General features: G+C 49.7%; 1 protein-coding gene across 1 annotated transcript in view; it reads left to right on the top strand.

Annotated features, from left to right (window-relative positions):
- The first annotated feature begins 1,701 nt into the window (after positions 1-1,701).
- Positions 1,702-12,728, top strand: part of GPA33 (glycoprotein A33) — a 56,295-nt gene continuing 45,268 nt past the window's right edge. Inside the window, exons 1-2 of the mRNA XM_034667642.1 lie at positions 1,702-1,859; positions 12,556-12,710. Coding sequence (XP_034523533.1) covers positions 1,817-1,859; positions 12,556-12,710 — 198 coding nt within the window. The 5' untranslated portion in view covers positions 1,702-1,816. The remainder of the gene's footprint in view (positions 1,860-12,555; positions 12,711-12,728) is intronic.

Raw genomic sequence — 12,728 nt, 5'->3', positions numbered from 1 at the left:
TAACATCAGCCACAGCAACATTTTTCTAGATATGTCTCCTAAGGCAAGGGAAACAAAAACAAAAATAAACCATTGGGATTACACCAAAATAAAAAGCTTTTGCACAGCGGAAAAAAACCAGCAGCAAAATGAAAAGGGAACTTACTGATTGAGAGAAGGTGTTTGCAAAGGATATATCCTATAAGGGGTTAATATCCAAAATATATAAAGAACTTATATAACTCAACACCAGAAAAAAAAAAATGACCTGATTAAAAAATGCACAGAGGACTGGAATATCATTTTCCCGAAGAGGACATGCAGATGGCCCACAGACATGACAAGATGCTCAACATCACTCATTATCAGGAAAATACAAATCAAAACCACAATGAGATATCATCTTACACAAGCCAGCTTGGCTAAAATTTAAAAAAAGGCAATTACAAGTGTTGACAAGGATGTGGATAAAAAGGAACTTCGAGCACTGCTGGTACAGCCACTGTGGAAAACAGTATGGAGGCCCCTGAAAAAATTAAAACTAGGAATACCATATGATTCAGTAATTCCTCTACTGAATATACACCCAGAGAAAATGCAAACACTAATTGGAAGAGATCTATGCACCCGTCTGTTTATTGCAGCATTACTTCTAGTAGCCACGATATGGAAGCAATCCGAGTGTCCCCTGACAGATGAGTGGATGGAGAATATTACGCAGCCATAAAAAAGAATGAGATCCTGCCATTTGCAACAGTGTGGATGGACCCAGAGAGCATTATGCTGAGTGAAATAAGTCAGACAGGGAAAGACAAATGCCATCTGATTTCACTTACGTGTGGAATCTAAACCAAATGAATAAACAAACAAGCAAAAAGCAGAAAGAGGCCCAAAAATACAGAGAGCAACTGATGGTTGCCAGAGGGGAGGGGGGGAAATGGGAGAAGGGGAGTAGGAGATACAGGCTTACCGTTGGGGAAGGACTAAGTCATAGGACTACAAGGTACAACATAGAGAATTATAGTTAATGGTATTATAATAACATTGTAGGGTGACAGGTGCTGGCTACACTTGGGGCGAGCAGAGCACGAAGTATAAACGTGCTGAATCACTTTGTTGTACACCTGAAATTAACGTAACATGGTGTCTAGTTCAACTGTACTTCAGTCTTTTTGGGGAAAAAAAAAAAAAGGATGGTTCCAAGCAACCTGAGACAAAAACCGTCAGGTTTTTTCTAGGACTGTCTTCATTTACTTGTATACTCTATCTCCCCAACCAAATTACCAACTCCCTGAGCACAGAGACTTCCGGTCTTCTTGTGCCTACATCTGTAACACGGGTGGGGTGGGGGTTGTAGAAAAGGGAGGGGAAGTAGGAGACCAGATCCTATCGCTCTTGGGAGTGTTTCAGCGGTTGTGGGCAACACCCTTTTTTAATTGGCTTCGAAAACCTGCCTCTGAGATCATTCCCTTTTTATGACAAGATGGTAATTTCCTTTCTGTTACAGAAGCCCACACCTTGGTGAGAAGCCCAGGACTTTGTACACCTGCTAAGTGGAGAAAAGGTGGGGGCGGCAGGTGAAGATGGGGAAGGTTCCTCTTGGGCCCGCTGGTAGAGTAGGCGGAGCATGGGTCCAGTCCCATAGGTGAGCTCACCTGCCAGTCCAGCTGAGCAGCTCGGTGGGGGGCCAGGCTGGGCAAAGGTATAGAGGAAAAGGGAAACCGCAGGGACAGAGGGCTGGGCCAGGCCAGAGACCGCTGCAACTTTCACGAGTCCACCCAGACCTGCCGGGGCCATCCCTGCCAGGCTGGGCTTGGGGCACAGAGGAAGCAAGACCATGGTGGGGAAGACGGGGCCTGTGCTGTGGACGCTCTGGGCGGGTGAGTAGAACTCTCCCCTGTCCAGCACCCAGGGGTGGGTGAGACAAGGGGACTGAGGGAGGACCGTCTCCCAGCGGCCCCCAGGGATGAGGGCCAGTGATCGGCTGCATTCCTGCTGGGCGGAATTACACGTTCTGCTGTGAGGGCAGCGGCTTCCAGGCCAGCCCCCGGGAGCAGAATGGTTTGTATATGCATATTAATAAAAAAAATTCCAGCCCATTTCTGGATTGAATAATTCATAAATTCTCAAGACCATAAATTCGGATCCCAAATCAGATCACAAGATCTGACATAAGATCTGACAATAGAGACTAAGTATTTGAAATCAAGGTTGTCCCGGGAAATTCAGGATGTGTGGCTCTGGATATGTTCACTACCTGGGATCTTAACCACTGCCTTAAAACTAGAGAAAAAGGCCATGGTAAAAGTGATAACTTCTCTATCGCATATCGGGAAACCAAGGCAGAGAGACAACGCAACTTAATAGCATTCCCAGAGCAAGAGAAGACACAAACCCTTCAAAAACCAAACTAGAAAGTTCCTTTCCAAAGGTCAAAGCTCTTCAGCCCTTCTGATACTCTGGTCATTGACAACTGGGAAGATGGGGAAGCCCCACAAAACAGAAGTCAGACGTTTGTTGATTTAATAGTTAAATCCAAGTCAGGTGCTATTAATTAGCCAAAGTCGTTGCGTGGGGCCCATGGAGTGTTTCCGGGTTAGGACAGAGGCGTTGGCATTAAGGGTACCGGGCACAGGGAAGATGTAGAATGGAGAATGGAAGTTGAGAGACTGGGACTGGGGAATTTGAGGAGTATCTTTAATTCAGTGTATTTGGCTATGTTAAGAAATCCCATCGGCCTATAATTTAGAAACTGTTGCAAGCTTCAGGGATGTGGTAAGAATGGGGAGGAGGTAAAGAGTTTTACCAGGAAACTTAGGAGCCCCAAGGCCTGGGAAGTGGGGTCAAGGAGGCTCTGATTTCGAGCTCGATTTTCAGCTCCTCCAGCAAGTGCCAGGACCAGCGGGCCTGCCTGCCCAGCCAGTCCCACTGCTCCCCTCGCTAGAAACCTGACCTTTGAGCCCTTAGGCGGAGGTGCTGGGGAAGGGCTGGGTCCAGGCTTAGAGGCAGACCTGGAAAGGTCCCTCGGCTCAGCCTGGCTCAGCCCCACCACGAGACCCAAGTGACTGGGGGCGGAGATGCCCTCAGGGTCAGGCTAGAGGGCCTGGTTGGTTCATTCCCTCTTCCAAACCTCTTTACTGAGCACATAGTTTGTACAGGAGTTGTGCCAGGAGTGAGGACTGTGGAATGACTGCAGCCCTGGGGGCACCTGTCTCAGCCATCAGATCCAGACAGTAAGGATACTTCAGGTCCCAAGGGAGGGAGGCTGCAAGGAAACGACCATCCTCCCCAGACAAGGCCTGGGACTCTGATCCTTTTCTTCGGAGCTGGAAGTCTTGCCTGGGAGGCCTCCACCACCCCCTGCCTGCCCCCCCCACCTCCAGGACACATCCTTCCTTGCATTTGCAGTCTGGCTGCAACCAGTGCATTTTTGGCCTGGGAAAAAAACTCTTAAACAATACGTTCTCCCAGCTTAGAATGAAAAAAAGGGGCCTTAACTCTGAATTGTCCGGAGCAGTACCTTTTCCTTTGAGAAGTCACATGACCCCGGGGGTGAACTCCGGTGGAACCAGTTCTGGGGCCTGTGTTCAGACTCAACTGGGTTTTCTGCCCCCATCCCCTTCCCCCCACCCTCCCAGACCGCCCAGTCCAGATTCACCAGCGCACCACCCCTGCCTCCATATCTTACACTAAGGGGCAGGGGCTGGAGCCGTGGGGCAGGGGAAGCCTGGGTTGGTGGCCGGATCAGTGGCCAGCTCAGGGGCACATGGACAATTTGCCAAATGGAAATATCTGGAGACAAAATAGCCATTGCCGTGTGCAAGTGAGCAGTGAAGGCATTCAAAGGTCAAACCTAAGAGCAACTGGGAGGCCCTCCTCACCTTGTCTCCAGAGAGCACAGCGTAGGGAGGAGTAGAGAAATGAGGGAGGGCTTCCTGAAGGAGGTGGAGCTTGAGCTGGGTTCCAGAGGACCTATTGGCCTTTGCCCTTCTTCCTTTCTCCATCTGAACCTGCATAGTAATGACCTAGAGTTTGGGCTGGGCAGACCAGCACCCAGCCTACAGACTTCGGGCAAGCAGAAGATGTCACATATGGAAGGGACCCAAATAGGAGGCAGTACATTCGAAAATCTAAAAACAATACTAAAACCAACTGAAAATCAGCCTGACAATTCTAAACACTGTCAGTGACGAACACTTCACCCTCCAGGACCAGACGTTCCCACCCTCTCCTATCACAGGCATTGAGAGCGGCAGCCCTCTTCCTGTACTGACTTTAGCCTGGGGCAAATTAGTTCAGCTTCATAAAACTCAGTTTCCCACTCTGTGACATGGGGACGGTCATCTATAACGTGTAAAAATGCAGTGTGCCTCCAGCAGGGTTGTTAAGGATGGTAAATGGGTTTGTAAATGTAAAGAACTTGGAAGAGTGCCTGGCACATAATAAGCTTTCCATAAATACCCATTATTATTATTATTATTATTATTGATATTATTTGTGTGGGCAAGTGTAAGTTACAGAGAATTAGTAGACTTTGGTGATCAGTCGCCCGAGTGCTGGGATGTGGTCGAGTCACTGTGGAGGAGCCCTGAGTTATCAGCCCCCCCAAAGGCTGCTAGAGAAAACACCCCAACTTGTGCATAGAACTAAGGCTCTTCCCTCCCGGGAAGTTTTCCAGCCACTAGATTCCATGAGACTTGATGTGATGACAGTAGTGGCACAAAGAGGAACCCACCAGAGGAAAAACAGTCCGTAAGCAGCTCTGCCTGGAGTTGCTAAAAAAATCTTTGAAGACTTGATAAAAGACACAAACAAAAAAAGTCCCACTTTCCTGGAACTAGAGGAGACCTTTTTGAAGGTTAAATTAGAAAAACGGAGGAAGGCATGCTTTACACGGAGAAATAAAGGACTCTATCATCCCAAAATAGACTAGATGAGAAAATACATTTGTTCTCCCCCATCTAAAGATATTCAATAAATCCGTGGATGCTTGATCCATTGCGGGGGCGGCGGGGGTCTTTCCTGGGATCTAGGCGTCCAAGCTTCTGGAACTGAGGCTGAGAGGCCACTGCAGACTCCTTCCCAGGGTCTTGACTAGAGCCATAGTCCCAGCAGGATAATTTTCCCGGGAAAACTTAATACTTGTCAGCTCTGAAGTGCCACGTTCCTGTTGGTCACACAGGCTTGGGGAGCTCCCTGTGGTCCCCCCTGCCAACATGTGGCATATCTGATCTCAGCGTGACCTGCACATCCATGCCCCGTGCAGTGACCCAGCCCAGGCTCTGAGGTTTAAGGGCTCAGCCTCAGACATGCGCATCTGATGAGAATCAGATGAGAGAGTGGCCTTGTGCCCAGTTAACCTTGACTCTGAGATGGTGGTATTCAGGCCAGAGCCAGCGTGGTGTGAGGCTGCAAGGGTGCCCAGCCTTTCATCCACTCCCTGAGTATGAGCCCTGTTGCCACTCCAGTCCCCAGCGCCTGCTCCCCCCTGGGGCCTGGGCCCCACCTGCTGCTGGTGTCTGAGCAAAAGTCAGAAGCCAGTGCTCCCAGGGAGGGCTCACGTCCCTGGGGAATTACCATCTGCTTTCGAGAGATGCAATCAGGATTAAAATGCCCCAGTCCCAGCCACAGCCTCGTGAATGGTCAGCCTAAGAGAAGTATGTGTGCGAAGGGGGAGGAGTGATTGTTTAGGGCAGGGGCTCCCTGGCTGTGCATCAGAATCAGCTGGGTAGTAAAAAAAACAGATGCCCAGCCCCGACCTTCTGAATCAGAATAATGGGGGCAGCATCTGGGTTTCTCTCCGATTTTGACAGTTACCCAGGTGATTCTGACGTGCACGTTTAGAGTTAGATGCTGAAACTGGAAGGAAAGCAGGTGCAATCAACAGTCACCTCTGTTCCCCTCAGTTTTGCGCCATCTAGTGGCTTCCCCGAGTTACTGCCCAGCGCCTGATTGGGGGACAACTCAGGGCGCCAAGTGCATGCATTCTCACACGTCTGTGTATACAGAAGTCACCCGGGAACCTTGGTAAAATGCAGACGGATTCAGTAGGGCAGGGCCTGAGAGTTTGCATCTCTAACAAGCTCCAAGTGACGATGATGCTGACTTAGGGACTACTGTTTAAGAAACAAGGTTCCAGGGAGGAACTGGTTTGTGGGTGCAGGTGTGACCCTCATCTTGCCTTTGTCCCCCAGTCCCATCCCCAGGCTTCTGGGTGACCCAGCCATACTGCTTGCTGTGATGCTGGTCCCTGGGAGGCCTGGGGGAAAGTGTACCTGGCTCAGCCTGGGAGTGTATTCCAGGTAGCGCTCCACCCCGCTAATCCCTCCCTCCCTCCTTCCTGAAACTATCCTGTCCTGTCTGGTGACACACCCTCTCCTGGTTCTCCTCTTCCTTTCAAGCCTTCTTTGCAGCTTCATTCTCCTCTGCCCACTAGGAAATGTCAGAGGTCCTCACACCAAACCCACTTCTATTTTCACTAGGTCCACATTCACATCTTTAGGTGACACCCGTTTCCAATGGAGTCACAACTTCTGTCTTCAAACCCAACCTCTGTCCTGAGCTACACACCCACAGATCCAACAGTGAGCCCACGTGACCTCTCAAAAAAAAAAAAAGATTTTATTTGTCAGAGAGAGAGAGAGCACAAGCAGAGGGAGAAGCAGGCTCCCCACTGAGCAGGGATCCTGATGCGGGGCTCAATCCCAGGACCCTGAGATCATGACCTGAGCCGAAGGCTTAACCGACTGAGCCACCCAGGTGTCCCGTGACCTCTAAACTTAAATGGCTCAGAAGCACTGCAAATTCACAAGCTGAAAAGCAATGTCATAATCTTTTCCCCCCACCTGGGCTTTTTCGTGCTCTCTGCATCGTAAACGACCCCCATCCACCCAAGAATGAAAGCCAGAAACCAGCAGTCATCTGTTACAGTGTTTCTACTGCGATGTGATAAACTACCCAGAAAAAAATAGTCATAATTTATTTTGCTCACAAATCTACAATTTGCATGGGGCTTGGCAGGGACAGTTTGTCTTTGCTCCATGTAGCATCATCTCCTTGATGCTATCGCTACAGACTGGCTTCTTCGACTTTCTGGAACGTGCCCCACCTTCTCCATGCCCGGACCTCTGCACAGTGCTCTTCTCCCTCCACCCACCTCTTCTCCAAATTTCACATGGTTCACTCCTGCTCATCTTCCAATGTCAGCTCGACAGTCCCTTCCTTAGGACAAACCCTTCTCAGCCCCAAATCTTGCTTTATCCTGTCATCGAACACATAACACTTGTTTCCGTGGTGGTCTTACATTTTTCTCTGGGATTATACATTAGTTTGACTCACCCAGACAACCGAGTGCTGTGACAGCAGGCACGGTGTCCGTCTCTGCTTGTCACTTTCTCCCCCGAGTCCAGCACAGTGCCTGCAAAATGGGTGCCCAGCAGCCATTTGCTTTATGCGTGTGAATGAACGAGAACCTACCCTTTAGAACCTCACTAGGCAAGAAGCTGGTTTGCTTTTATTGTCTCTCCATTCCTGCATTTCTCCCTTTCCCTCTTTCTTTAGGCAGTTCCAGCTTCTCTCCAAGCCACAACTTTCTAATCTCATAGGCTTCTATCAAAAGTTACCCATTCTGAGTCCCTTTGGAGGGTTTGATGGATAAGAGGAACTAATTAGGGAAATGGGTTAATCCTGCAAGGGAAAGGGAGTCACTCAGTGTGTCTTCCCTCCCTTCCTCCCTCCCGGATTTTCATTTGAGCAGCAGCTTCAATGGGAATTTCATTACTGAGAAAGTTGGTGGAAGACATATTTGACTTGGGGGTTGGTAAAGAGAGTTGTCCCGCAAACTACTCCACGCTAGCAGGGTTCAGGTTTTACCCCGTCTCTCTCTGCCTCGATAGGAGGCTAGGCTTGTCTGTTCCCAGATCACCCTGTCCCTGGAGCAGCCCTCTCTGCCCGGAGCAAGCAGCGAGCAGCGGCTGTCACACTTGGAACCCGCCTCCTTCCCGAGGTCCCTTCCCCCCCTCTGCCACCCAGTGACCTCTGGGCTGCTTCCTCGTTTTCTGCCCCGGTGAGTCAGGGCTGCCATAAACACCTGTTCTGCGTGGGCAGAACACAGTGATGGACAGATGCTCCCACTTAGGGACTTACCTCTCCACCCACGTGGCAACAGGTTACACTTGCTGTGAGCAAAACCGGTTGATCCTCCCCTAGGACCTGAGCCCTCCCCCCTCTCCCCTTCTCTCCCAGGCTGGAGTCTTCCTCCAACTGGCTTCTCTTCTATTTTCAGTCTTCCTTTCTTGGAGCTCCTTTCCTATAACCTACAAGCCTGCATAAGTCTCCCCATCTTCCAACCCAGAGGAAGGTAAAGAAACTTTCTCAAGGCCCTCTCATTTCAGCTTTTTCATTTCCCAGGGTTTAGGTGAGCTCCTTGGCAAAATAGCCTGGCTATTTGTCCTACTTTCTCCATCCCAGCTTGATTTATAAAGCTGTAACATGGCTTTGTGATTACAAGAGTAATGCATGTTTACTACAGAACATTTGGAAAATAAAAATATACAGACAAGAAATCCAGAATTTACCCATGATCCCAGAATCTAGAGATAACTGTTATTAACACTGTATTTTGGTATATTTCCTTCTAGAATGTGCTCTCTTTCTGTGATTATGTGGAAGTGGGATACTGTTGTATATACAGTTTTGCATCTTGCTTTATTTTCTTACACAAGTTCAACGTCCTGAACTGACTCCCTTGGGGACAATTTCAAGTCCTTACCTCCTCAATCAGCCTTTCTCTCACCGTCCTCCTTCTGGGTGGTGACACAGCCCCTCCCCTCTCTCCTCCTACACTTCACTTCCTTAACCCTTGCATTTCACACTTAATCAGGCTCCATGAGGCTGCTGACTGGCGGTGACCTCTGACTGCTTCCAGGACAGGGACTGTGCCCCAGGCCACTGAACCCACAAGGTCTTATTAGCGCCCAGCTCTGCAGAAACCTGGAGGTGGGAACTGGCAAAGAGTAGACACAAGCAAAACGTGAGACACAGACCCTGCGAGAAAGGGCATACCGTGTGCCGAGAGGAGGAGGAGGCCTGCTCGCACCAGAGAAGCTCCGAGAAGTTCCGAGAAGCCTGCGAGCTGGGCCTGGCTGGGCCCGGATGGTCCCGGCTGTTTCCGGAGGAGAGGGCCCGCGAACCCGCCTCTGCTCATTTTCCCAGTGCCTTGCGAGGGGGACCCAGGACTAGGATCTTAGGAAAAATCCATTGAATTGATCGGAATTTACAGATTCCGAAACATGCGTGTTGAGCGGTTCGGCAAACACTGAGTTCTAACCACTCAGCCCTGCACCGCTGTGGTTGGAGGCAGGACGATCCCACCAGCCCGGTGGGAACTGCCTCTCCCCAAGGCATCGGCCTGGGGCAGGCTGGGACACCTCTGGCCTCTGGCACTTCCTCGCTAGGAATGCGGTTTCTCTGAGCAAATGCATTTGCCTAAGTGGGGGCCTGATGGCCAGGTTCCCGAGGGTTCCCATAATGTGCTGCTGCGTAGGCCTCGAGCAGCCGCTTCCATCAAGCATTTCATTATCCTCCTTGGATGTATTACTCTCTGGTTAGCTCTCCAGAGACGGTTTATTATCTTCTTAACAAACCTTAATTATTTACAAGCAGTCATCAAGGCTTCAGGCTGGGTCTCCAGGCCACGCCCTTCAAGGGAATTTCAAGGACCTCTCTCATTTCCTTCTGGGGCATCTTGCAGACTCGCCTTGCCCTCTCTAGGGGCTCTTTTGAGCCTTTATTTGATTTTTGGGGGCATTTTCTAGCAATCTGTAAGATAGGTTCTCCAACAAGTTTCTCTGGTTGTGAATCCTACCCATCTTTTAGGCTTAAGTGCTCTGTAACTCATTTATTTGCTGTCAAAGAGCACTTGGGCACCTCCAACGTCAGGCACTTTGTTGAGCCCTAGGGGACACGGAGATGGAGAAAACAGAGTAGCAGAGAAAGATGTGACAATAGAGAACGTTGGTCTGGCTCATGCTTGCGTGCCAGGCTAGAGACATGCATGCCCTCTAAATATGGTAAGTCGTTCAACCCTCATGACACTATTGCTAGGTAATAATGTTACCCTCATTTTATAGTTGAGAAAACTGGGGCACAGACAAGTTAATTAAGTTGGCCAAGGTCACACAGAAAAAGTTAAGAAAGAGGCTTCCAGCCTGGGCAGTTTGGCTCCTGCATTGGTGTTCTTGGCCACTCTGGTGTATTGTGTAACGAAGATACAGGAGACAGAGGTCCTGGGGGCAGGCATTTGTGAGTGGTAGGTACTGATTCTGCTGGGAAGAGTCTGGACATTTCCTCTAGGACAGGGAATGCGCTCGAAACTTCTTCCTCAGCGAACTACTATGGTGCCGGGAGATTTTGAGTTCTTCCTGGAGGTGAAAAGCACTCACTCTCCCCCTTCGTCTCTCCTTAGGGAGGTTAACACCACCCTGAATTAGCTGAGCATCCGATGAATGCTTTTCATGAATAGAAGGGCTCCGCCTTGAGAAGGAGAGCAGGAGAATGAGGGTGAGAAAGAATCCTTCTGGAGCCCGAGGCACACAGCTTTCAGGGAGAGCTGTGACTGCTCGGGACAGGGTGGGTTCTGAACCATTAGAAAGGAGATCCCCAGTGTAGACCCACAGGAGGAAGTGGAAAAGGAGGTCGTTGGAAGGTTCTAGAAATGAACTTCTCTACTTCCTACTTTTCTAATCACAGATGAGATGTCCCATCTGGCACTTTTGTCACACCCCACTGAGTAGGGAGGCAAAGATCCTGTAAGAGAGAAAACAAGGGCCACGGTGTCCAAAATATTTTTTAAATCATCAAACATATATATATTTTTTAAAGGCACAAACCTCTCTTGACTCCACAGACTCCTTTGTAACCCCCCATGTCCCTTTTTCTCTCTCTCGTTTTTGGCAAAAGCTGCCCTCTTCTTCTCATCCCACCTGCTCTTGAGCCCCTCTTCCTGAGCTCTGTCCTTGCCACTCCACGGACTCTGCTCATGCCAAGGTCCCCTCACCCTCTCTGCGGTACCACATCCAGTCGTTACCTCTCAGCTCCCAGCTCCGTGGCCCAGCAGACCAGCAGCACTGGAGTAGCTGATCCCCTCTGCTTTCAGGAAATCCTTTTCCTGCTGGGACTTTGGGAAACAATTTTCGGGACTCTCTTCCTAATCCCCTGACCAGTTTTCCTTCCTCTTTGCTGGTTTCTCCTCATTTTCTCCACCACTAAGCGCTAGAGTGCCCCAGGGCTCCATCCCACTTACCTTCCCCATCTTTGTGTGCTTCTCTGTCTTCCGCCACATCCTCTGGCCTTCAGTGACCTCCCCAGGCCACTGTCCCCTCAACACCTCTATCGGGTGTCTAATACTCATCTCGAACTTCACATGTCCACAAACAAATTCCAGATCTTTCCCCTGAAACCTGAACCCCCCAGTCTTCATCAACTCCATAAATGACCATTCCATCCTTCCAGTTGTTTCGGCCAAATCCCGTATCTATCCTTACCCCCTCTTTTCCTCTAATATATCAGATCTAATCTGCAGTCAAATCCCGTTGGCTCTACTTTCTACACACATTCCAATTTGGATCACTTCTCTCTACCTCCACTGCCCGGACCTGTGCCCAAGCCAGTTAGCACTCACCGGTAAAATTGGAATAGCCTCTTGATTCGTTGCCCTGCTTCCACTCTGTTCCCCAATCTCCTCTTTCCTTTCACTCCACTTCAGCCACGATGAGCCTTTAAAAACATATGTCAACTCTGTTATCTCGGCTTAAATCCCTCCAAGGGCTTCCCGCCTCCTCCAAAGGAAAATATGAAGTCCTCCATATGCGCTACAAGACCCAATGTGACCTGAGACCTCTCCACCTCCCTGCCTCATCTCGCCTCCTCCTTCGCCTCCTACCGCATGGCTTCCTTGCTGTTCCTCACATGGACCACACTTACTCCTGCCTAGAAAGTTCTCATGACAGATTATATAGCATAAACTCACCTGGGAATATCCTCTATCTCTTTGCCTCGCTTTAATCCTATTTATTAAACGCCTTACCACATTGAAGCGCCCCGTAAAAATTGTTAAATGATTGACTACATCATCACCACGACAAAAAAAGATGGGGAGGAATATTTATCGAGAGCTTTCTATGTGACAGGGACTAAAAAAAGTATTTAGACATATTATCCCATGAAGTTCTCCCAGCAACTCTGGGAAGTATCCGTGTTCCTATTTTATGGATGAGAGAGGTTCACGCAGCTGGTAAGAGGCGGGGCTGGGGCTCGAAGCTGGGCTGTTAGCTACCAGACGATGCATTTAACTTCTTGTGATGCTGTGGGGTGGGTATAGAGTAGACCAAGGCACACGACTGTCTTCGCCTCGGTCTTGGAGAACAGCGGGTGTGCCATGGCTGAGATCACAGTTGTAGTGTGTCCAGCTGTGGTTGCAGGAGGAGAAGGTCCCTGGGCACTCCCTCACAGGTCCTGTGGGCAACGAGGGGCTATGCTATGGCACTGACTTCTTCCCACCTCCCACTTCCCTTCCAGTCTGGGTGACTGTCAATGCCATCTCTGTGGAAACCCCGCAGGACGTGCTTCGGGCCGCCCGGGGAAAGAGCGTTACCCTTCCATGCACCTACCACACTTCCACCTCCGACCGAAATGGATTTATCCAATGGGACAAGCTTCTAAGGAGTCACACGGTAAGGATCCTTAAAAAA

Source organism: Ailuropoda melanoleuca, chromosome 8 (assembly GCF_002007445.2).
Source record: "Ailuropoda melanoleuca isolate Jingjing chromosome 8, ASM200744v2, whole genome shotgun sequence".
NCBI lineage: Eukaryota > Metazoa > Chordata > Mammalia > Carnivora > Ursidae > Ailuropoda > Ailuropoda melanoleuca.
Note: the sequence above shows the minus strand (reverse complement) of the source record. Positions and strands in the feature narration are given on the sequence as shown.